Raw genomic sequence first — 26350 nt, forward strand, 5'->3', positions numbered from 1 at the left:
CAGGCTTCTGATTAGAGAAGCAAATTCTCATCTGAAGGAAGAAGACCTTGCTTTGCTGAAGGTAAGGACACATGAAGTGAGAGCTGTGGCTACTTCAGTGGCCTTCAAACAAAACCGTTCTCTGCAGAGTGTTATGGATGCAACCTATTGGAGAAACAAGTCAGTGTTCGCATCATTCTATCTCAAAGATGTCCAGTCTCTTTACGAGTACTGCTACACCCTGGGTCTATTCGTAGCAACGAATGCAGTAGTAGGCGAGGGCTCAGCCACTACATTCCCATAATCCCATAACTTTTTAACCTTTCTCTTGAATACTTTTTATGGGTTGTACGGTCGGCTAAGAAGCCTTCCACATCCTTGTTGATTTGGCGGGTGGTCAATTCTTTCTTGAGAAGCGCCAAGGTTAAAGGTTGTGATGAGGTCCTTTAGTATGGGTTGCAGCCCTGTATACTTTAGCACCTTTGAGTTGATTCAGCCTCCCAAGAGGAACGCTGCGCTCAGTAAGGAAGACGATCTTATTAAAGGCAGAGTAACGGTTCAAGTCGACTTCCTTACCAGGTACTTATTATTTCATTGTTATTGTGGATAACTGATTATATGAAATATGGGATACTTAGCTATCCTTTAATCTTGTACACTGGTTTTCACCCACCCCCCTGGGTGTGAATCAGCTACATGATTATCGGGTAAGTTTAATATTGAAAAATGTTATTTTTATTAATAAAATAAATTTTTGAATATACTTACCCGATAATCATGATTTAATCGACCCTCCCTTCCTCCCCATAGAGAACCAGTGGACCGAGGAATAATTGAGGAGGTGTCAACAAGAAGTACTTGAGTACCTGGCCACAGGTGGCGCTGGTAAATACACCCCCTTCTAGTATTGTGATAGCTGGCGTATCCCTCCATAGAATTCTGTCGGGCAACGGAGTTGACAGCTACATGATTATCGGGTAAGTATATTCAAAAATTTATTTTATTAATAAAAATAACATTTTTCCTCTGTCGTGCCTCCGGCTAGACCTACATGGATACGCTGTTGATTCTGGAGTTATTGCTCACGATTTGGTGATGTATTTGCTCTAGAGTTTAGCCTTCGCTATTCAGGAAGCTATATCATTAGCTTAGCAAGTTTTTGGAATTAATTTGATTTAATTTTTGATTTAATTTTGGTACGAAGAGAGTATGAACTCTCTTTCACTTTTAAATGGCCGACCCTTCCCTTAGACGGAAGTGTTGGTGTCGAAGAGAGTATAGTCTCTCTTAATTTTGCTTAACAAAGTTATAGATTTATTTTATATCTCTCCGCCTTTTATAGGCCTCTTTGATTAACTTCCTTTTATTATAAACTTATTAAAATTAATTTTTATATTTGTTTATATTCGACCTTTCCTAATAGTAGGCGGTCTTTTCTTGGAACCGAAGTTAATTAACTTTGAGCCCGTCATTTCGTTTTTACCTGTTAACATATTGTGCCATTTTAATGTTTTTGAAAGAATTTCTTTGATAGTCTTGTACTGTTTTCAAAGTTGAACTAACGTTTTGTTTTGTCTCTGCAGTTGTTGACGTTCAGAACGTTCAACTTGCGCTCTATCGTTACGATAGAGAGAGAGTCTATCACGGTGTCACGTTGCAGTAAGAGTAAACCGATTCTAGCGTTTTGTTCATTCTTTCTTAGCTTAAATGGTTCTTTTCTAATAAAGGAAATTTTTATTTGGGAAACCTTTCAGTTTTTTTCCTTTAACAATAATATGTTTTAACGATATATATAATTGGGCTCTTCTCTCAGGTGCTAAGTCAAGAGAGAGAGAGAGAGAGATAGAGACGGAGGGAGAGAGAGGAGGATAAACGTTTCGTTCAAGCGGGTAACGTTGTTATCGTTTTTGCTCTTCTCCCTAGTCTCTTTAGGGGAAGAAGGTAAACGTTTCTAGAGTTTTATTCTTGTTCTCAGACTTTATGCGGTGAGAGATTTTAAACGTAGTTTATTTGATCTAGTGTTTAATCTCTTTTCCAGCCACTGAATTATTTATCTTTCATTATGTTTTTCTGTTACATTGTAATACTGTTTTCGCAATTACTAACTTTTAATGAAGGATAGAATTGCGTGTTTCAGGTACAAACCACTTAAAGTTTCGAGTTCAGTGAAATAAGTGCAAACAGAAAATCAAAAGTGATAAAGTGATACACGCAAAGTGTTACAGTGTTGCGTTCGAGGGTTCGTCTGTTCGTGCCAGTTGTCCGCCTAGTCTGGGACCTCTTACAAGCTCCCAAGCCCAGGGGAGAAGTAATGTCGAAGGACTTATGGGTTCAGCAGGCCTTGATCGACGAACAGACGTTTCCCTCCGTGGTTTCGGGTGTAACCAACTCACGTAGCCGACGTGATCACCCCACCCACACAAAGACGAGAGAGCCCATTTATTCCTCGTCTGCGGAAGAGGTTTCTCGCAGAAACCATGGACCAAATCTTGCAGCTTTTAAGTGCAAGTCGGTCCCTTCCGCGCAAGTCCAACTCCTAGGTGGTGCCATTAGCACTGGGTCAGTTCGGACTTGCTGCAGTACGACAACTGCACACCTCCCAGAGAGGCACGGTGGTATCGCAACAGACAGTAACTCCGTCTGTTGCCGCACCAGCTGTTTTAGACCCTCAGTTTCAACGGACAGTAGCTCCGTTTGTTGTTGTCTTTCTCTAACTCTAGTGGTCTATGCTGCTGACAATGCAGTCGCAGCTTGCGGTGTTGATGCGGGAGTTTCAGGCAGAGAAGGTTAATACACCTCCTCCTGCGAGCGCTCCTCCTCCTCTGCGCAGTACAATCTGCCAGACGTATGAGGTTGAGGTTCCTCAAGCTACCTCCATGCGTGAGCTGCCGCGTTGGGAGTTGCCAGATACCAGCGCTGTGCAGCAACCTCCACTTTCCTTGAGGCAGGAGCCTCTTACCACGCAGCAACCTCCTCAACAATGGGGGCAGGAGCCTTATGCCTTACAACCTCCTCTACCCTTGAGGCAGGAGTATCTTGCATTACAACCATCCTCGAGGCAGCTACCTCTTGCGGTGCGACAACCTCCACCATCCTCGAGGCAGCAACCTCAACTCCACCTCTGCGCAGTCCACCCTGCCAGACGTATGAGGTTGAGGTTCCTCAACCTACCTCCACGCGTGAGCTGCCGCACTGGGAGTTGCCAGATACCAGCGCTATGCAGCAACCTCTTGCGTTGCGGCAACCTCCACCATCCTTGAGGCAGCAACCTCAACTCTTGCGCAGTGGCGATTCTAGGACTCTGAAAGTGGGGGGGCCACTTCAGGGCCAATATAAATTTTGGGGGGGCATTTATTGTTGGTGGCTAGGTGGCACTCTGAAGACAATATTATGTCATTAATGAAATAACAAATGACAATAATAACGCCTCATTACTTTCATAACTTGCATTTGTAAAACATATACATGTATGCCTACACTAACATTATGATAATGGAGGTTATTCGTATTACTTAAAAAAATATATATGTATTTCTTGCAATATATTTTTAACAAAATCGCAAAAATATGGCAAAAATATCTTCAAAACAAAAATGAATCATGAGTTATGAATGTAATGTAAATATTATGTTGATATTAAACCCCATGCAAGCATGCATGAAGTAATGCAGTGTTGCCAACAGGGCGAGTTTCCCTTTCCTGAGGTGAAGTACCTCAACGCATGCGGCATAAGCCTCATCCCTTGCAGCTTGAGCCTCATCCCATGCAGCATGAGTCTCATACCATGCAGCATGAGCCTCATCCCATGCAGCATGAGCCTCATCCCATGCAGCATAAGCCGCACGCCATGCAACATGCTCTGCTTACCTTACAGCATGCTCTACATACAGCATGCTCTGCATACCTTACCGCATGCTTCTCAGTCACACATCTTTGGTTGTTGCCAACTCACTAGACTGTCAAGCAGTTTCATAACGTTGTCTTCTAGTCTGCTGCTTTTGCACCAGTGAAACCCTCACTGAGAGAACTTAGCTTTTCTCGGATATGGTTCCTGTAGATGAGAAAGTGCTATTCTCCCTCCTTCTGATTTTCCCTTGAGGACTCTGTCATTTGGAGAGGAGCCTTTAGCTGCTTAGCCTCCTATGGACTTTTATTTAAGCATAGCATGCTTCCAGGGAGGGTAATGGTTCCACTTCAGTCGCTAACCCCGTCTGTTACCACACCTGCTCCCATAGACCTTGAGCTGTGTTGCAAGACATGCAGTCCAAGCTTAGTCCTTGTTAGAGGATTTTTTGTTTACGGAGTCAGTGTGTCACTGGGAAGACGTTCAACAACCAGCAGAAGTGACTTGTTGTGACGCAGTGCGGCAACCTCAGCAACCCGATAAGGAGTTGTCTGTACGACCCAGACAGTCTAGACAGCTTCGGGTTGTCACTATACTTCCTCGCTTCCCCATGGTTGACAGTTCACAGACTGTGCAGCAGTACCATGATCTTGTGTCCGGCTCCATCAGACGACTAGCTTTTAAGAGCTCCCACAAGTCGTCGCTGTCTGGAGATTCTCAGATGGACTATGGATCTGACCAAGGAACTGGGCCTCCTGGTCAATTTTGAGGAGTCCCAGCTCGTCCCATCCCAGACCATTGTCTACCTGGGTATGGATCTTCAGAGTCGAGCTTTTCGGGCTTTTCCGTCGGCCCCAAAGATATACTAAGCCCTAGATTGCATCCAGAGCATGCTGAGAAGGAACCGATGCTCAGTCAGGTAGTGGATGAGTCTAACAGGGACACTTTCATCGCTGGCCCTGTTCATCGAGTTAGGGAGACCCCACCTCCCCCCCTTCAGTATCATCTAGCGGCTCACTGGATAAAGGACATGACGCTAGAGACGATCTCAGTTCCTGTTTCCGAAGAGAGGAGGTCTACTCTCACGTGGTGAAAGAACAGCTTTCTTCTCAAGGAAGTCTACCTTTGGCTGTTCAGAAACCCGACCGCCGTCTCTTCTCTGACGCATCAGACACGGGCTGGGGTGCGACTTTGGACGGACAGGAATGCTCGGGAACATGGAATCAGGAGCTAAGGACACTTCACATCTATTGCAAGGAGCTGTTGGCGGTTCATCTGGCCTTGATAAACTTCAAGTCCCTCCAGCTTAACAAGGTGGTGGAGGTGGACTCTGACAACACCACAGCCTTGGCTTACATCTCCAAGCAGGGAGGGACTCATTCGTGGAAGTTGTTCGAGATCGCAAGGGACCTCCTCATCTGGTTAAAAGATCGAAAGCTCACGCTGGTAACGAGGTTCATTCAGGGCGATATGAATGTCATGGCAGATCGCCTTAGCCGGAAGGGTCAGGTCATCCCCACAGAGTGGACCCTTCACAAGAATGTTGGCAGCAGACTTTGGGCCCTGTGGGGTCAGCCAACCATAGATCTGTTCGCTACCTCGATAACCTAGAGGCTCCCGTTGTATTGTTCTCCGATTCCAGACCCAGCAGCAGTTCACGTGGATGCTTTTCTGCTGGATTGGTCCCATCTCGACCTGTATGCATTCCCGCCGTTCAAGATTGTCAACAGGGTACTTCAGAAGTTCGCCTCTCACAAAGGGACACGGCTGACGTTGGTTGGCTCCGCTCTGGCCCGCGAGAGAATGGTTCATAGAGGTACTGCAATGGCTGGTCGACATTCCCAGGACTCTTCCTCTGGGAGTGGACCTTGTACGTCTACCTCACGTAAAGAAGGTACATCCAAACCTCCACGCTCTTCGTCTGACTGCCTTCAGACTATCGAAAGACTCTCAAGAGCTAGGGGCTTTTCGAAGGAGGCAGCCAGAGCGATTGCCAGAGCAAGGAGGACATCCACTCTCAGAGTCTATCAGTCTAAAGGGGAAGTCTTCCGAAGCTGGTACAAGGCCAATGCAGTTTCCTCATCCAGTACCACTGTAACCCAGATTGCTGACTTCCTGTTACATCTAAGGAACGTAAGATCCCTTTCAGCTCCTACGATTAAGGGTTACAGAAGTATGTTGGCAGCGGTTTTCCGCCACAGAGGCTTGGATCTTTCCACCAACAAAGATCTACAGGACCCCCTTAGGTCTTTTAAGACCTCAAAGGAAAGTCGGTTGTCCACTCCAGGCTGGAATCTAGGCGTGGTCCTAAGGTTCCTTATGTCATCAAGATTTGAACCTCTCCAATCAGCCTCTTTTAAGGACCTCACATTAAAAACTCTTTTCCTCGTGTGCTTAACAGCTAAAAGAGTAAGTGAGATCCACGCCTTCAGCAGGAACATAGTTTTCACATCTGAAACGGCTACATGTTCCTTGCAGCTCGGTTTTTTGCTAAAACGAGCTTCCTTCACGTCCTTGGCCTAAGTCGTTCGAGATCCCAAGCCTGTCCAACTTGGTGGGGGACGAACTGGAGAGAGTACTTTGCCCAGTTAGAGCTCTTAGGTACTATCTAAAAAGGTCATAACCTTTACGAGGACAATCAGAAGCCTTATGGTGTGCTATCAAGAAGCCTTCTCTTCCAAGGTCTAAGAACTCAGTTTCTTACCTATTCAGGCTCCTGATTAGGGAAGCACATTCTCATCTGAAGGAAGAAGACCTTGCTTTGCTGAAGGTAAGGACACATGAAGTGAGAGCTGTGGCTACTTCAGTGGCCCTCAAACAGAACCGTTCTCTGCAGAGTGTTATGGATGCAACCTATTGGAGAAGCAAGTCAGTGTTCGCATCATTCTATCTCAAAGATGTCCAGTCTCTTTACGAGAACTGCTACACCCTGGGACCATTCGTAGCAACGAATGCAGTAGTAGGCGGGGGCTCAGCCACTACATTCCCATAATCCCATAACCTTTTTAACCTTTCTCTTGAATACTTTTTATGGGTTGTACGGTCGGCTAAGAAGCCTTCCACATCCTTGTTGATTTGGCGGGTGGTCAATTCTTTCTTGAGAAGCGCCGAGGTTAAAGGTTGTGATGAGGTCCTTTAGTATGGGTTGCAGCCCTTTATACTTCAGCACCTAAGAGTCGTTCAGCATCCTAAGAGGACCGCTACGCTCAGTAAGGAAGACGTACTTAATAAAGGCAGAGTAATGGTTCAAGTCGTCTTCCTTACCAGGTACTTATTTATTTTATGTTATTTTTGAATAACTAATAAAATAAAATACGGGATACTTAGCTTCTTGATTAACATGTACACTGGTTTTCACCCACCACCCTGGGTGTGAATCAGCTACATGATTATCGGGTAAGATTAATATTGAAAAATGTTATTTTCATTAGTAAAATAAATTTTTGAATATACTTACCCGATAATCATGATTTAATTGACCCACCCTTCCTCCCCATAGAGAACCAGTGGACCGAGGAAAAAATTGAGGTGGTGTTGACAAGAAGTACTAGAGTACCTGACCACAGATGGCGCTGTTGTGTACACCCCCACCTGAATAGCGATCGCTGGCGTATCCCGACCATAGATTTCTGTCGGGCAACAGAGTTGACAGCTACATGATTATCGGGTAAGTATATTCAAAAATTTATTTTACTAATGAAAATAACATTTTTAACCTAACTTAAGGTTTTCAATCTAACCTAATTTTATCTTATCTTAAAGATTCTCTATCCAAGAAGCTTGTTTTTGCCTTGGACACAGTGACTTCTCATCTCCAAGCTTGAGAATTCCCTGTGGTGTAGCTGGTCGAGTAAGATCTTAGCTTCAGCACCCTTTCGATTAAGAGGATTCTACCTACTAGTAGATGTGAGCCCATCTCCTCTTCCTCTTTATCCCACAGTTTCTGCCTTTACAGCAAATTGCCAGTGGAGAAACTCAAAGGTGAAGTCAATTTTTTTTAGCCCTTGTGTCTGCTTCCTGGAGCGACCAGGGGTTTGGCGCAGTTGCCTATTTTGTCAATACTCAGGATTTAGGGTTTAGGCAGCCTAATGGCGAACGTCTCAAACTCACGCTTTATTAGTGAGAAGTTCAAGCTTAGCTCCCAACTCAAAAGTTTTCAATATTAAACTTAGCCGGTGATTATATAAGCTGCAACTCTGTTGCTCGACAGAAAACTCTACGTTAAAAATCCGCCAGCGATCGCTATACAGGTAGGGGGTGTACATCAACAGCGCCATCTGTCGGGCAGGTACTCAGTACTCAATGTAAACACAGAACTCAATTTTCTCTCTGTCGGGCTACCGGCAAGACCTACTAATTCGCTGTGCTAACTGGATTTGTTTTCACAACTATTGGTGAAGTACACTATTCTAGTTTTGAGCTTTCGCTATGCAGGTGTTTTATCTTCATCTCAAAACTTGAACTCGTTTTGGATAGATTTAATTATGGTGACAAAGATAGTATGGACTTTCTTTCACTTTTAAATGGCCGACCCTTCCCTTAGACGGAAGTATGTTTAGGCTTTTAGTAATTATATCACGTTTTAGATTTTCCTCTATATATTTTATATCTCTCCGCCTTTATTAGGCCTCTTCGATTAACTTTCCATTTATTATAAACATATAAAATAATTTTAATGTTTTGTTTATATAGACCTTTCCTGATAGTAGGCGGTCCTAACTTAGAAACCGAAGTTAATCAACGTTGAGCCCTTTATATCGTAATTAGCTTTTAAAGAGCTAAGGATTTAAAACTTTGTAAATGTAATATTTTATGAAAGATTTTCTTTGATAGTCTTCATACTGTTTTCAAAGATGAACTAACGTTTAGTTTTTTATGCTACGCAGTTGTTGACGTTCAGGACGTTCAACATGCGCTCTATCGTTACGATAGAGAGAGAGTGTATCACGGTTTCACTTTGCAGTAAGAGTAAATCGATTCTGACGTTTTGTTCAATCTTTCTTAGCTTAAATGTTTTAAATTCTAATTTAAAGGAACTTTTATTTGAAAATCCTTTCAGTTTTTTCCTTTAGTCAATTAACATGTTTTGTTTTTTTTTTGACGATATATAATTGGGCTCTTCTCTTAGGTGCGAAATCAAGAGAGAAAGAGAGAGAGAGATAGAGACGGAGGGAGAGAGAGGAGAAACGTTCCGTTCAAGCGGGTAACGTTGTTCTCGTGTTACTCTCGTCCCTAGTCTCTGTACGGGGAGGAAGAATAAAACGTTTTTAGGTTTTTATTCTCGTCCCCAGGCTATGTGCGGTGAGAGATTGAAAACGTAGTTATATGAACTAGTGTTTAGTCTCTTTCCCAGCCACTGATTTTTCTTTTTATCTTAAATATGTTTTTTGTTTTTTGCTGGTATTATGAGCTTGCATTATACGACTAATTTCGCAATTACTACCTTTTAATAAAGGGTAGAATTGCGTGTTTCAGGTAGAAATAAGTGCAAAACAGAAAATCGAAGTGATAAAGTGATATACGCAAAGTGTTACAGTGTTGCGTCCGAGGCGCAAAGTGTTACAGTGTTGCGTCCGAGGGTTCGTCTGTTCGTGCCTGTCGTCCTCCCAGTCCGGGACCTCTTGCAAGCTCCCAAGCCCAGGGGAGAAGCAATGTCGTACGACCAAAGGGTTCGAGAGGCTTTAATCAGCGAACAGACGTTCCCTCCGTGGTTTCGGGCGTATCTACCCAAGATCGCCCCACCCACACAAAGACGAGAGAGCCCATTTATTCCTCGTCTGAGGAAGAGGTTTCTCGTAAGAAACCATGGACCAAGGTCTCGCGGCCTCTTAAGCGCAAGTCGGTCCCTTCCGCGCAAGTCCAACGGCCCAGTTGTAGCCACTGGGTCAGTTCGGACTCGCTGCAGTCTTCCGACGACTGATCACCTCCTAAGAGAGGCAAAGCGGTACCGCATCAGGCAGTCACACCGTCTGTTGCCGCACCTGCTCCTGTAGACCCTAAGTGGTCTTTGCTGCAGACCATGCAGTCTCAGTTAACGTCATTGATGCAGGACTTTCGTGCGGAGAAGGTTGACGCTGCACCAACCTCTAGCCTACAACCAACCACGGTTGTGCGTCCTGTGGACGCTGAGGCGACCTTCTGCCGCACTCCAGCTGAGAGAGTCCCGCCACCCATGCGTTCCAGTGTACCCTGCCAGCCGCATGTTGACGTTCAGTGACGCACGGAACCTTCCGTTGACGTTCGCGAGGTACAACAACAGTCTAAGTTGTTTTGTTTTGACGCGGTGCGTCAACCTCCGCATTCTAGAGTTGTTTTGACTGCTCAGTCTAGGCAGTCAAAGCAGTCTCGAGTGGACGCTGTACGTCCTCACGCACCTGTTGTGGTTGACAGTTCAGTTGTTGACAGTTCACAGACTGTCAAGCAGTTACATGACGTTGCGTTCTGGTCCGCTACTAATGCACCAGTGAGAGACTCAGCTTTTATCGGACAAGGTTCCTGTAGATGAGGAAGTTGCTGTTCTCCCTCCTACTGATATTCCCTTGAGGACTCTGTCAGATGGAGAGGAGCCTTAAGCTGCTTAGCCTCCTATGGACTTTAATTAAATCATGATGATTTTTTAAGGATCTTCGTCCGGATCTTGTCTCTGCTGCTCCTCGTTCGCCTAAACGTCAGAACTTACACTAGGCCTAGCTACTTCGAAGCCGTTGTTTTTAAGCTAGTGCTCTCTCGCTCTCCTAGAGAGCGTTACGTTGGCTAGGCGACTGGTTTTTTCACCAGGAGGAGTTTGGGGGATACAGCCTTTGCTTTCCCTTCTTTTAAACTGGTTTATAGAGCGAGAGTCTGATATGACTCGAGAGAAGTTCTCGGCTTGGGAGTTCATGCCTCTGCCCAGATAGACTTCTCAATTCTGGTAGACTCTCCCTGGCGCCTAGCCAGGAGACGCTCCAAGTTGTTTACAGGTCAACTTCTCAGCTGTTGTCGAGCCTTTGAAGTTTTGCTGTACTATTATGTCACGCATAACAAGGCTTTCAGGGATGGTAAACGGTTCCGCCTCAGTCGCTAACCCCGTCTGTTGCCACACCTGCTCCCGTAGACCCTAAATGGGCTTTGCTGCAAGACATGCAGTCCAAGCTTGCGTCCTTGATAGAGGATTTTTTACGGAGAAGAACCTTCTGGCCAACAACCTTCCAACCGGTCGGTTGTGCGCCCGGTTGACGCTGAGGTAACCTACTCGCGTCTGCCAGTTGAGGTGGTTCCTCCACCGATGCGACCCAGTGTGGGTTGCCAGCCGCACGTTGACGTTAAGCGACGCTCGGAGGTGGTTGTTGACGTTCAGGACGTTCAACAACCAGGAGAGGTGACTTGTTGTGACGCAGTGCGTCAACCTCAGCAACCCGGTAGGGTGTTGACTGCACAACCCAGACGGTCTAGACAGTTTCGGGTTGACGCTGTACTTCCTCGCGCTCCCATGGTTGTTGACAGTTCACAGACTGTGCAGCAGTTCCATGATATTGCGTCCGGATCCGTCACGCATCCACCAGTGCGACCGGATTCAGCGAGTCAGACGTTGCCCACTCCGTTGCCGTTTCCTCATCAGTTTCGAATGAGGAACCCTCTGATGAGGACGTTGCTGAACAAGACGATCAGCCCCCAGCCCTGCTATCCATCCAGAAGATGCTGAAGAAGGAACGCTGCTCAGTCAGGCTGTGGATGAGTCTGGTAGGGACGCTGTCATCCGTGGATCAATTTGTGTCACTAGGAAGACTACACCTCTGTCCTCTTCAATACCATCTAGCTTTTCACTGGAAAAAGGACAAGACGCTAGAAGCGGTCTCGATCCCGGTTTCCGAAAAGATAAAGTCTTGTCTGACTTGGTGAAAGGACTATATCAACCTAAGAGAGGGTCTTCCCATGACTGTTCAGACTCCCAACCACGTTCTCTTCTCGGACGCATCGGACGTAGGCTGGGGTGCGACATTAGACGGTCGGGAATGCTCGGGATTATGGAACTCGAGTCAAAGGACAATGCATTTCAACTTCAAGGAGCTACTGGCAGTACGTCTGGCCTGGAAAGCTTCAGGTCTCTCCTTCAAGGCAAAGTGGTGGAGGTGAACTCGGACAACACCACGGCTTTGGCGTACATCTCCAAGCAAGGAGGGACCTACTCTCTGACGTTGTACGAGATCGCAAGGGACCTCCTCACCTGGTCAAAAGGTCTAGACATATCACTAGTAACGAGGTTCATCCAAGGCAACTTGAATGTCATGGCAGATTGTCTCAGTCGGAAGGGACAAATAATTCCAACAGAATGGACCCTCCACAAGGATGTATGCAAGAGACTTTGGGCCACCTGGGGCCAGCCAACCATAGATCTCTTCGCAACCTCGATGACCAAGAGGCTCCCAATATTTTGCTCACCAATCCCGGACCCAGCAGCAGTTCATATAGATGCCTTTCTCCTAGATTGGTCACATCTAAATCTATATGCATTCCCTCCGTTCAAGATTGTCAACAAGGTACTGCAGAAGTTCGCCTCTCACGAAGGGACAAGGTTGACGCTAGTTGCTTCCCTCTGGCCCGCGAGAGAATGGTTCACAGAGGTACTTCGATGGCTAGTAGACGTTCCCAGAACACTTCCCCTAAGGGTGGACCTTCTACGTCAGCCACACGTAAAGAAGGTACACTAAGGCCTCCACGCTCTTCGTCTGACTGCCTTCAGACTATCGAAAGACTCTCGAGAGCTAGAGGCTTTTCGAAGGAGGCAGCCAGAGCGATTGCTAGAGCAAGGAGAACATCCACCCTTAGAGTCTACCAATCGAAGTGGGAAATCTTCCGAAACTGGTGCAAGTCAGTATCCGTATCCTCGACCAGTACCTCTGTAACTCAAATAGCTGACTTCCTCTTATATCTGAGGAAAGAACGATCTCTTTCAGCTCCCTCTATCAAGGGTTACAGAAGCATGTTGGCATCAGTCTTCCGTCACAGAGGCTTAGATCTTTCCAACAATAAAGATCTACAGGACCTCCTTAAGTCTTTTGAGACCACGAAGGAGCGTCGTTTGGTTACACCTGGTTGGAATTTAGACGTGGTACTAAGATTCCTTATGTCAGACAGGTTCGAACCGCTACAATCAGCCTCCCTGAAAGATCTCACCTTAAAGACTCTTTTCCTGGTATGCTTAGCCATAGCTAAAAGAGTCAGTGAGATTCATGCCTTCAGCAAGAACATAGGATTCTCATCCAAAACGGCTACATGTTCTACAACTTGGTTTTCTAGCCAAAACGAGCTGCCTTCTCGGCCTTGGCCAATATCGTTCGATATTCCAAACTTATCGTATGGTTGGAAATGAACTAGAAAGAGTCTTATGCCCTGTAAGAGCTCTTAAGTTCTATTTAAAACGAACTAAACCTTTACGAGGCCCGTCTGAAGCTTTATGGTGTTCAGTTAAGAAACCATCTTTGCCTATGTCAAAGAATGCTTTATCCTATTTTATCAGACTGTTAATACGAGAAGCTCATTCCCATCTGAATGAGGAAGACCAAGCTTGGCTGAAGGTAAGGACACACGAAGTTAGAGCTGTCGCAACTTCCGTGGCCTTTAAACAAAATAGATCTCTGCAAAGTATAATCGACGCAACCTATTGGAAAAGCAAGTCAGTGTTCGCGTCTTTTTATTTTAAGAATGTCCAGTCTCTTTACGAGAACTGCTACACTCTGTGACCATTCGTAGCAACGAGTGCAGTAGTGGGTGAGGGCTCAACCACTACAATTCCCTAATTCCATAACCTTTTTAATCTTTCTCTTGAAATGTTTTATTATTGTTTTTGGGTTGTCCGGAAGGCTAAGAAGCCTTTCGCATCCTACTTGATTTGGCGGGTGGTCAAAGTCATTTCTTGAGAAGCGCCTAGATTAGAGGTTTTGATGAGGTCCTGTTGTATGGGTTGCAACCCTTGATACTTCAGCTCCTAGGGGTCGCTCAGCATCCTAAGAGGATCGCGAGGCTCCGTAAGGAAGACGTACTTAAAAAGGCAGAGTAATTGTTCAAGTCGACTTCCTTACCAGGTACTTATTTATTTTATGTTTGTTATTTTGAATAACTGCTAAAATGAAATAAAAAATCCTTAGCTCATAATAATGTAAACTTATATTGCTGGTCTCTACCCACCCCCCTGGGTGTGAATCAGCTTATATAATCACCGGCTAAGTTTAATATTGAAAAATGTTATTTTTATAATAAAATAAATTTTTGAATATACTTACCCGGTGATTATATATTAAAGGACCCTCCCTTCCTCCCCAATAGAGACCCAGTGGACCGAGGAGAAAATTGAGTTCTGTGTTTACATTGAGTACTGAGTACCTGCCCGACAGATGGCGCTGGTGATGTACACCCCCTACCTGTATAGCGATCGCTGGCGGATTTTTAACGTAGAGTTTTCTGTCGAGCAACAGAGTTGCAGCTTATATAATCACCGGGTAAGTATATTCAAAAATTTATTTTATAAAAATAACATTTTTCACCAATGTTCACAATCTCACCGTCCCTGTGAGATAAGTAAATTTATGTAAGGTTTGGAGGAACCTATAGGTGTACCTGCTGAATGATCAGCAGCCAATGCCTGGTCCTCTTGGTTCTAGCTTGGGTGGTCAGTCCCTAGGACAACCTTTAACCTTCAAGCCTCTCACTTGCATTCCAGATTACCCTCCAAAGTCACTGAAAGTTTTGGCCTTGTTGGCAAAGGTGAAAGCGATGGAGAATGTTGCACTCAAAGTCATTTGAGATAGATCTTCTGGGTTGTACAGTCTGTAATTCCTGGCGGAGATATCAATTGGGGTCTGGAGACCAATTATTTATCTCTTTCCACTGGAAAAGTTTGTCACTTCAGCATGGAGACAGCAAATACTGGGGAATCTGCCATATGAGAGGAATACTTCATGTTTTCGGTGGATCTGTAGGACATGTATTTCAAAGTACCTACAGTATCCATCAGTCCTAAGAAAGTATCAACGTTTTGTTCATGAGGGAGTGTTGTGCCAGTTAAAAGCCTTGTGCACAAGTATTCACGTGTGCTCACTTTGGTCTCACCTTAGGCACATTGAATGGAACACATCAGTTGAGATCAACAACAAGCTGGTCCTGGCCTCTTTCGAGAGGTGGTTGCTTCAGGATTGAGATCGATTACTGTTTTCTCCTTTTGTCATGATCAGGGGATCATGGTAAGTTGAGAAAAGTCGAGTCTCATGCCCAAGCAGAGGGTGAAGTACTTGGGCATTCTAATAAGCATGGCAGTAGAAAGAATCTTAACCTCAGACTATTGCATGAGCAGACTCAGAGAGGTAGCAGAGATGTTTTTCTTCAAGTGAGATCTCCCAACTTGGCTGTGGCAGTGTCTGCTGTGACATAATTTCACGAGCTGGCAGGACTGTGAAAGAGGTGTCAAGGAACATGTCTCTTTCTGGATTCATTAGACAATCCATAAAACATGTGCCTCGACTGACGATCGGGGTAGTAGTTTGGACCAGAGCTCACGAAGTTGGCGGTATTAGCCCCTATTTATCTTTCAAGAGAAATTTGTGAGTGGGGCAAGTATTACATGCTGTAATATGGGAAAGACAGACCACCTTCTCAGCCTTTTATCTACTGTACTAGAGTGTACTGTATAGTACAGTACCCGCAAGCCCCTTGACACCTTGGTGCTTGGTCCTGTGGTGGCTGCTCAAGTAGCAGTGTAACCAGCCTAGCTCCCACGTGGGACAAGAATGCATCTCATCTATGGTAATGTGTTGATATGCATCTGTAATGAATGGCGATTCTCATTTATTCTTCTGTCCCACCCTCTCTGGGACTAAGCAGTTGAATTATTACATGCTGGATTACACCTGATGATAATAGCTTACACTTCTGAACTCCACTCTTTATATTTAAAGAAGTATCACTCCCATCCATTCTTAACAAATGTTGGATGGTGGAATTTTTACTGTACTCATCCATTGATCACTATTCAGCTATATCTTTCCAAACTGACATTCCCTTTGGGGGAAGGGTCTCTATTTTTATTAAGCACATGCACCCATGTACATTCAGTCTCTCAGTTTTTCATTCTTATGAAAGATGGGTAGGAGGTTGCCGGGGTCACTGCTTAGCTCTGGTACAGGTCAAGCGGTGGTCACTTCCAGAAAAGAAAATGAATGATCCAGTTAGATCAAAAGTGAAATTCTACGGCTAGTAAAGGTGGCAGGGCTCCTCGGCCCGCATCCTAACCGGCTGGATAACTGCTTGTTATCCGATACAGGGTATTTAAAGACTGTTTCTAGCTCACGCTAAAAAATCTCTATTAAATAAAGGACTGAGGTTTGTACCAAAATAAAGGACTAGGAAAAATACAAATTAATTCAAAAATTTGTGATATTTTACTACTGATATAATAAAAGCCTGTTAAATACTCTGTAATAAAGGTTGAATAGATTTTTGTAATCCACTATGTGAAATTTCTCAATTTGAAAAATTTTAAGGTTAAATTTCTTTTGCAAGTGCAGTATTTTATTTAGATTTTTTTTTTTTCTTTCACAGGATAATGATAAGTTTAGAACATCTCATGCAACCTCCCCCAAGTGGACAGATAACGTCACATGAAAGTCATGGGCATCTTTATTCTTCAGAGCCGTCAGAAGCTGTTATGACTACAAAGAATTGGGTAAGTGAGGATTGCTGCAAAAGAAGCTTTTCTTTACTTTTGGTAGACATTTTGTTCTTGTTTTGCATTAATTCGGATCTCGTTTCAGTTGTTATCTGTAAGTTGTTTGCTTATTTAAGCTGGGTTTCAGTAAGTTGTTTGCTTATTTAGGCTTGGTTTCATGCACTAATCTCATTTCCTTATTCCATGAGTATTTTGATACTATATACATCTTATTTCATTTAAATTATTATTATAATTATTTGCTAAGCTGCAACCCTAGTTGGAAAAGAAGAATGCTATAAGTCCAGGGGCCCCAACAGGGAAAATATCCCAGTGAGGAAAGGCAACAAGGAAAAATAAAATGTATTCAGAACTGTGAATACATTAAAATAAATATTTCCTATATAAACTATAAAAACTTTAACAAAACAAAAAGAGAAATTAGATACAATAGTGTGCCCGAGTGTACCCTCAAGCAAGAGAACTCCAACCCAAGACAGTGGAAGACCATGGCACAGAGGCAATGGCACTACCCAAGACTAGAGAACAATGGTTTTATTATGGTGTATCCTCCTAGAAGAGCTGCCTACCATAGCTTAAGAGTCTCTTCTACCCTTACTAAGAGGAAAGTAGCCACTGATTAATTACAGTGTAGAAAAATTGTTCGGTAATCTCAGTGTTGTCAGGTGTATGAGGACAGAGGAGAATCTGTAAAGAATAGGCCAGACTATTCGGTGTGTGTAGGCAAAGGGAAAGTGAACTGTAACCAGAGAGAAGGATCCAATGAAGTACTGTCTGGTCAGTCAAAGGACCCTATAACTTTTTAGTGGTAGTATCTCAACAGGTGGCTTGTGCCCTGGCCAACCTGCTACCTAAATGTTTAGAATGTCAGGTTTTGGAATTTTTATATCATTATTATTGCTTTTTCAATATTTAACTTAGCCGGTGATTATATAGCTGCAACTCTGTTGCCCGACAGACAACTCTAAGGTAAAAACTCGCCAGCGATCGCTACACAGGTTGCGGGTGTGCCCAACAGCGCCATCTGTCGTCCAGATACCCAGTACTCAATGTAAACAAAGACTCAATTTTCTCTCTGTCGAGCTATCGACAAGACGTACTTACTCGCTGTTGCTTAACTGGAGTTTTTTCACAACTAATTGGTGAAGTACTTTATTCTAGTTTTGAGCTTTCGCTGTGCAGGGTTTCTCTTCACACAAATCCTTGAACTCTTTTTGATAACGGATTCTTTGTTGATGACTTTTTGATAGTTTTTTGAATTTCCCTTTGACCAATTCAAAATGGCTGACCCTTCACAAGTCCCAAAATTTAGGAAGTGCAATGCTAGGGACTGTTCAAGGCGTCTTCCGAAGGCCTCTATCGACCCTCACACTGTTTGTTCCAATTGTCGGGATAAAACCTGTCAATTGGAAGATCGGTGTGAGGAGTGCGTTGGGCTTTCGGAATTCGATTTTATCGAATTCCAAAAGTATACACGTAGGCTAGAGAGAGATAGAGTTAGGAGAAGTTCTTCTCGTTCTATTGATATATCCTCTCCTCATGCCCCACAACCTATTCCTTCCCCTGTAGTGGTTGCTCCTAACCCCCCTCCTGGCACTCAGGAACCTTCGATGGCTGATATGATGCGTGCCATCCAGGCTCTGGGTGAGAGAGTTGAGTCCCTTGCTAGTGACCGTAATCAGCTCATGGCGGATGTGAAGGAGCTTAAGTGCAAAAGTGCAGTGGGAAGTGCTAAAGTGCCGAGTGATAGTGTTGTGGATAGTGTTGCGCTTGAGGGTTCGTCTGTTCGTGCCTGTCGTCCTCCTAGTCCGGGACCTCTTGCAAGCTCCCAAGTCCAGGGGAGAAGCAATGTCGTACGACAAATGGGTTCGAGAGGCTTTAATCAGCGAACAGACGTTCCCTCCGTGGTATCGGGTGTATCTACCCAAGATTGCTCCTACCACACTAAGACGAGAGAGCCCATTTATACCTCGTCTTCGAAAGGTGTTTCTCGCAAGAAACCCTGGACCAAGGTCTCACGACCGTTAAAACGCAAGTCGGTCCCTTCAGCGCAAGTCCAACGGCCCGGTTGTAGCCACTGGGTCAGTTCGGACTCGCTGCCGTCATCCGATGACTGCTCACCGCCTAAGAGAGGCAAAGCGGTACTGCTTCAGACAGTAACACCGTCTGTCGCTGCACCTGCTCCCGTAGACCCTAAGTGGTCTCTACTGCAAGACATGCAGTCAAAACTGACGTCTCTTATGCAGGACTTTCGTGCGGAGAAGGTTGCTGCCGCACCAGCTAGTGCAGTACCTAGCCTACAACCTTCCACACGATCGGTTGTGCGTCCTGTGGACGCTGAGGTAACCTTCTCACGCACACCAGTTGAGAGAGTTCCGCCACCCATGCGTTCCAGTGTGATCTGCCAGCCGCATGTTGACGTTAAGCGACGCACGGAGGTCTCAGTTGACGTTCGGGAGGTTCAACAACCGTTAGAGTTGCTTTGTTTTGACGCGGTGCGTCAACCTCCGCAACCCAGTGTGGTTTCCACTGCGCACCCACATCAGTCCAGACAGTCTGGAGTAGACGCTGTGCGTCCCCGCGCTGCCATGGTTGTTGCCAGCTCACAGACTGGGCAACAGTTCCATGACGTTGCGTCCGGCTCAGTCACGCATGCACCCGTGCGACCGGACTCAGCGAACCAGCCGTTACCCACTCCGTTGCCGTTTCCTCATCAGTTATCGGATGAGGGACTTTCTGATGATGATGTTGCTGCACACATAGATGAACCACAATCAGAATTGGACGAGCCTAAGTCTACTCAACCCTCTTTGGACTTTAGGAAAGTTTTGGCCATTTTCAAAGAGATGTTTCCGGACCAGTTTGTTTCTGTGGCTCCTCGTTCTCCTCCGTCAGAGTTTGTGTTAGGCATGCCGTCTACCACTCCTGCCTTTACTAGACTCGTCCTCGCACGCTCGTCCAAGAGAGCTTTGAGGGTTATAGGAGAATGTTTGCAGTCCAAGAAGAGTTTAGGGAAGACAGCCTTTTCGTTTCCCCCTGCTAGACTCTCTTCTAGATCGAGCGTCTGGTATGCCACAGGAGAAGTTCTCGGCTTGGGAGTTCCTGCCTCTGCCCAGGGCGACTTCTCAAGCCTGGTAGACTCTCCCCGCCGCCTTGCCATGAGACGCTTAAAGATATGTTGGTCATCTTCGGACCTGGACCACCTTTTGAAAGGTATCTTTAGGGCCTTCGAAGTTTTTAACTTCTTAGACTAGTGTCTAGGAGCCCTATTATTATTATTATTATTACTTACTAAGCTACAACCCTAGTTGGAAAAGCAGTATGCTATAAGCCCTGGGGCTCCAACAGGGAAAATAGCTCAGTGAGGAAAGGAAAAAAGGAAAATAAAATATTCTAAGAAGAGTAACAACAATAAATATCTCCTATATAAACTATAAAAACTTTAACAAAACAAAAGGAAGAGAAATAAGATAGGAGAGTGTGCTCGAGTGTACCCTCAAGCAAGAGAACTCTAACCCAAAACAGTGAAAGGCCATGGTACAGAGGCTATGGCACTACCCAAGACTAGAGAACAGTGGTTTGATTTTGGAGTGTCCTTCTCCTAGAAGAGCTGCTTACCATAGCTAAAGAGTCTCTTCTACCCTTACCAAGAGGAAAGTGGCACTGAACAATTACAGTGCAATAACCCCTTGGGTGATGAAGAATTGTTTGGTGTATGAGGATAGAGGAGAATATGTAAAGAATATGCCAGACTATTCAGTGTGTATGTAGGCGAAGGGAAAATGAACCGTAACCAGAGAGGAGGATCCAATGTAGTACTGTCTGGCCAGTCAAAAGACCCCATAACTCTCTAGCGGTAGTATCTCAATGGGTGGCTGGTGCCCTGACCAACAAGCAGAAAGATCTCTCCGACAGAGAAAGAGACTTCCTTGCTCATTATGTCCTGTATGGACAAGGCCGTACGTGATGGGTCTAATGAGCTTGCTGCATCATTTGTGTCCGGAGTCCTTAAAAAGCGTGAAAACCTATGCTCATTCCTTTCAGCTGGAGTTACACCGTGCCAGAGATCCGAGCTTCTTTTTGCTCCTCTTTCCAAGTGCCTTTTTCCAGAAGACCTGATTAAGGAAATAGCCGCTTCATTGATACAGAAGGACACTCACGATCTTGTTGCGTCCTCCGCTCGCAAAGCTACCCCTTTGCCTACCTTGTCAGCTAGACCAAGGATGGACACTCCAGCGTCCCGTTTTATTCCGCCCTTTCGTGGCAGAGCCTCCAGCAGAGGAGGTGCTCGTGCCGAAGGGAAACGAGGAAAGAAGAAAGGAACCAAGTCCTTTAAAGGCAGAGTCTGACTGCCAGCTTCTTCAGACAGCAGTGGGAGCCAGACTCAAGAACTTCTGGCAGACCTGGGAAAAGAGAGGCGCAGATGCACAATCTGTGAAGTTGCTCAGAGAGGGGTACAAGATCCCTTTTGTACGGAAACCCCCTCTAGCAACGTCCCCCATCGATCTCTCTCCCAGGTACAGAGAGGAAGACAGGAGATGAGCCTTGAAACAGGAAGTGTCTCTTTTACTAGAGAAGGGAGCGGTGGTCAAAGTCTCGGACCATCAAACCCCGGGATTCTACAACCGACTCTTCTTGGTGTCAAAGAAGACAGGAGGGTGGAGGCCGGTGCTAGACGTCAGTGCTCTGAATGTCTTTGTCACAAAGCAGACGTTCTCCATGGAGACCACAAAGTCAGTTCTAGCAGCGGTCAGAAGGGAAGACTGGATGGTCTCTTTAGACCTAAGGGACGCCTACTTCCACGTCCCCATCCACCCGGACTCCCAACCTTTTCTGAGATTCGTTTTCGAAAAGGTTGTCTACCAGTTTCAAGCCCTGTGCTTTGGCCTAAGCACAGCTCCTCTTGTGTTTACGAGGCTGATGAGGAATGTAGCCAAATTCCTTCATTTAGCGGACATCCGAGCCTCCCTCTATTTGGACGACTGGCTTCTCAGAGCTTCTTCCAGTCGTCGCTGTCTGAAGGATCTAAAGTGGACTCTAGATCTGACCAAGGAATGGGGTCTCCTTGTCAATATGGAAAAGTCACAAGTGGTCCCATCCCAAACTATTGTGTATTTAGGGATGGAGATTCACAGTCTAGCTTTTCGGGCTTTTCCGTCGGCCCCCAGAACAAGCCAAGCCCAGTTGTGCATCCAGAACATGCTGAAGAAGGAACGATGTTCAGTCAGGAAGTGGATGAGTCTGATAGGGACGCTATCATCCCTGGAACAGTTTGTGTCATTAGGAAGACTACACCTCCGTCCTCTTCAATACCACCTAGCATTTCACTGGAAAAAGGACAAGACGCTAGAAGCGGACTCGATCCGCATTTCCGAGAAGATGAAGTCTTGCCTGACTTGGTGGAAGGACAGTATCAGCCTAAGAGAGGGTCTTCCCCTGGCTGTTCAGACTCCCAACCACGTTCTCTTCTGGGACGCATCGGACGTAGGCTGGGGCGCGACATTAGACGGTCGGGAATGTTCGGGACTATGGAACTCGAGTCAAAGGATAATGCATATCAACTGCAAGGAGCTACTGGCAGTACATCTGGCCTTGAAAAGCTTCAGGTCTCTCCTTCAAGGCAAAGTGGTGGAAGTGAACTCGGACAACACCACTGCCTTGGCGTACATCTCCAAGCAAGGAGGGACCCACTCACTGACGTTGTACGAGATCGCAAGGGACCTGCTCATCTGGTCAAAAGGTCAAAACATATCACTAGTTACGAGGTTCATCCAAGGCAACTTGAATGTCATGGCAGATTGTCTCAGTCGGAAGGGGCAAGTAATTCCAACAGAATGGACCCTCCACAAGGATGTATGCAAGAGACTTTGGGCCACTTGGGGCCAACCAACCATAGATCTCTTTGCAACCTCGATGACCAAGAGGCTCCCAATATATTGCTCACCAATCCCGGACCCAGCAGCAATTCATATAGATGCCTTTCTCCTAGATTGGTCGCCTCTAGATCTATACGCATTCCCACCGTTCAAGATTGTCAACAAAGTACTGCAGAAGTTCGCCTCTCACGAAGGGACAAGGTTGACGCTAGTTGCTCCCCTCTGGCCCGCGAGAGAATGGTTCACCGAGGTACTTCGATGGCTAGTAGACGTTCCCAGAAGTCTTCCTCTAAGGGTGGACCTTCTACGTCAGCCACACGTAAAGAAGGTACACCAAAGCCTCCACGCTCTTCGTCTGACTGCCTTCAGACTATCGAAAGACTCTCGAGAGCTAGAGGCTTTTCGAAGGAGGCAGCCAGTGCGATTGCTAGAGCAAGGAGAACATCCACCCTTAGAGTCTACCAATCGAAGTGGGAAGTCTTCCGAAACTGGTGCAAGTCAGTATCTGTATCCTCGACCAGTACCTCTGTAGCTCAAATAGCTGACTTTCTCTTATACCTGAGAAAAGAACGATCACTTTCAGCTCCCACTATCAAGGGCTACTGAAGCATGTTGGCATCGGTCTTCCGGCATAGAGGCTTGGATCTTTCCAACAATAAAGATCTACAGGACCTCCTTAAGTCTTTTGAGACCACGAAGGAGCGTCGTTTGGTTACACCTGGTTGGAATTTAGACGTGGTACTAAGATTCCTCATGTCAGACAGGTTTGAGCCGCTACAATCAGCCTCCCTGAAAGATCTCACCTTAAAGACACTTTTCCTGGTATGCTTAGCCACAGCTAAAAGAGTCAGTGAGATTCATGCCTTCAGCAAGAACATCGGATTTTCGTCAGAAAAAGCTACATGTTCCCTACAACTTTGTTTTCTAGCCAAAAATGAGCTACCTTCTCGACCTTGGCCGAAATCGTTCGATATTCCCAGCTTATCGAATATGGTAGGCAATGAACTAGAAAGAGTCTTATGCCCTGTGAGAGCTCTTAAGTTCTATTTAAAACGAACTAAACCTTTACGAGGCCTATCTGAATCTTTATGGTGTTCAGTTAAGAAACCATCTTTGCCTATGTCAAAGAATGCTTTATCCTATTTTATCAGACTGTTAATACGAGAAGCTCATTCCCATCTGAGTGAGGAAGACCAAGCATTGCTGAAGGTAAGGACACACGAAGTTAGAGCTGTCGCAACTTCCGTGGCCTTTAAGCAAAATAGATCTCTGCGAAGTATAATGGACGCAACCTATTGGAGAAGCAAGTCAGTGTTTGCGTCTTTTTATTTAAAGGATGTCCAGTCTCTTTACGAGGACTGCTACACACTGGGACCATTCGTAGCAGCGAGTGCAGTAGTGGGTGAGGGCTCAACCACTACAATTCCCTAATTCCATACCCTTTTAATCTTTCTCTTGAAATGTTTTTATTGTTGTTTTTTGGGTTGTCCGGAAGGCTAAGAAGCCTTTCGCATCCTGGTTGATTTGGCGGGTGGTCAAAGTCATTTCTTGAGAGCGCCTAGATTAGGGGTTTTGATGAGGTCCTGTTGTATGGGTTGCAACCCTTGATACTTCAGATCCTAGGGGTCGATCAGCATCCTAAGAGGATCGCGAGGCTCCGTAAGGAAGACGTACTTAAAAGGCAGAGTAATTGTTCAAGTCGACTTCCTTACCAGGTACCTATTTATTTTGTTTTTGTTGTTTTGATAACTTCTAAAATGAAATAAAAACTCTTAGCTCATAAAAGTGTAAACTTATATTGCTGGTCTCTACCCACCCCCCTGGGTGTGAATCAGCTATATAATCACCGGCTAAGTTAAATATTGAAAAATGTTATTTTGATAATAAAATAAATTTTTGAATATACTTACCCGGTGATTATAAATTAAAGGACCCTCCCTTCCTCCCCAATAGAGACGCAGTGGAACGAGGAGAAAATCGAGTCTTTGTTTACATTGAGTACTGGGTATCTGGACGACAGATGGCGCTGTTGGGCACACCCGCAACCTGTGTAGCGATCGCTGGCGAGTTTTTACCTTAGAGTTGTCTGTCGGGCAATAGAGTTGCAGCTATATTATCACCGGGTAAGTATATTCAAAAATTTATTTTATTATCAAAATAACATATTTACAGTATTATTTTCTTACCCATTCATTTGTCTATACTTGTCCATGATTGTTATGCCAGCACAAATAAATTTTTCATCATAGTCTTTTATTGTGTTTTAATTTTTCTATATTATACATATCGAATATCATGCACTTTTCTGTAACTTGGCAGATCAACGTCAGACATTTTTTAATAGGAAATTCTTACTATGGTGTGTTAATTTGTATCTTGGAGTTTTTCAATTTGAAATAATTCAATCATAGCAGCTAATCTGTAAAGTATTGCTTTTGTTATACTGTACTGTTGGAGGTAAACCATATTTCAAATCTCCTTAGTCTAAATTAGAAAAATCAATAATTTTCTTTCTCCACATACGGTACTACAGTATTGTACAGTATTCAAAATTACTCCTGGGCATAAGTACAATATAAACTTGTATTTTGTTCCCCAAGCTATGACTGAAAAATATAGAGGTCTTCAGGACGACATGCAGGGGCGACTACTGTGGGCTTGAGGCCTTTTGACAAAGGCCTATTTCATGCATTTCAGCAAATGTGTATAGCATCTGTTAAGCAGTTTGGGGCCAAATGTCTGAATCTGGCAAACCCGGGGCCCCGATGTCTTGATATTTCATGACATCTTTATATTTCATGACATCTTTTGGCAAGGTTTTAAAGTTCTAAATTACCATGCTAAGGTGTTGTTGAGAACCATTTAGTTGAAGGTAAAGATGCCTCTCCTCAAAATAAAAGTCAAAGTTAGTCAAGGGCTAAAATTTCTCCTCCAAAGGAAAGTCAGTGTTGTAAGTGCTATAGTAGAGCAGAACAGAATTTCAAATCCATTATCATAGAAGCGACAGTAGTTGTCCTGATTTATTTTGGCACTGAAGGAGTTAATGGATGACCAATATATAAACATATTGTTTAGATGTTCCTTCCAAAGTTATGTGTGATTATCATTGCTTAGGGGAGGGACAGTAACAACTGTTTGATCCAAGTGAGGCAACCAAATTAAGTCATTCACTCAAAACTAAACTTTTCATGGTGACTATATTCTGTGTATGGAAGGTTCCCTCAAACGTAAGAATATGGCGAACATTTGTCAGGTTGCCAGCCAATTCATTAATGAGTCAATTTGGTAAAGGTGCACTGAGACATTTTTCCAGAGCTCAAGCCACGCATTGGTGGTTTTGAATCATGCAGCCAGCTACATCCCAAATATTGGAATAAAGTTAATCAGAGTTGGCAGATAAACTTTGCTAGGGAATGTTGCCCAGCCAGACTAATAACTGAGCATGTAGGTGTCAAGGAGGGAGATAGGAAATATAGGTTATGAAATGTTACATGATATAAATGGTTGTGGGAAATAAGGGAATAGAGTAGGTATGGGAAATATGGTACAGGTTCCCTTCGCCCCTACAACCCACAATGACTCAATGAAGCTGCACCACTGACCATGGTATGTTGAGAAATTCTTTTTTAAATTTTTGAGGATCTGACTATGTTAAGAAAATTTAGATTTTTTAAATTCTGCCACATTTTGAGTGTTATTCTTTTGTTTTGTCTCAGTACCTGACTAAGCTTGGGCAAAAAAAATTTAGGTATACGGTATTAAAATTCATATCCTTAATTTGAATGTTAATCTCTGGAAATATCATCACATGGCTAATTGCTCGAGCTGTGTGAGATTTTTTATAATTCTCACCATCCTTTGCAATTAGATCTTCCCAGACAATACCATCGACCCCATACTACTAGATATACACATAATTATTAACAATTTACTTTTTCTCTGGCAAGGCTCAAT

At 44.6% G+C, this 26350-nt stretch overlaps 1 protein-coding gene across 4 annotated transcripts in view; it reads left to right on the top strand.

The window, feature by feature from the left end:
• Positions 1-26350, top strand: part of LOC137620596 (aladin-like) — a 144639-nt gene that overhangs the window by 82545 nt on the left and 35744 nt on the right. For 3 of the 4 annotated variants that reach the window (XM_068350858.1, XM_068350855.1, XM_068350857.1), the window contains exon 2: positions 16394-16517. In XM_068350858.1, the coding sequence (XP_068206959.1) occupies positions 16398-16517 (120 nt within the window). In that variant the 5' untranslated portion in view covers positions 16394-16397. Of the gene's footprint in view, positions 1-16392; positions 16518-26350 lie in introns of all 4 variants that reach the window. The other variant, XM_068350856.1, reaches the window with a different exon arrangement.

This window comes from Palaemon carinicauda, chromosome 27 (assembly GCF_036898095.1).
Source record: "Palaemon carinicauda isolate YSFRI2023 chromosome 27, ASM3689809v2, whole genome shotgun sequence".
NCBI lineage: Eukaryota > Metazoa > Arthropoda > Malacostraca > Decapoda > Palaemonidae > Palaemon > Palaemon carinicauda.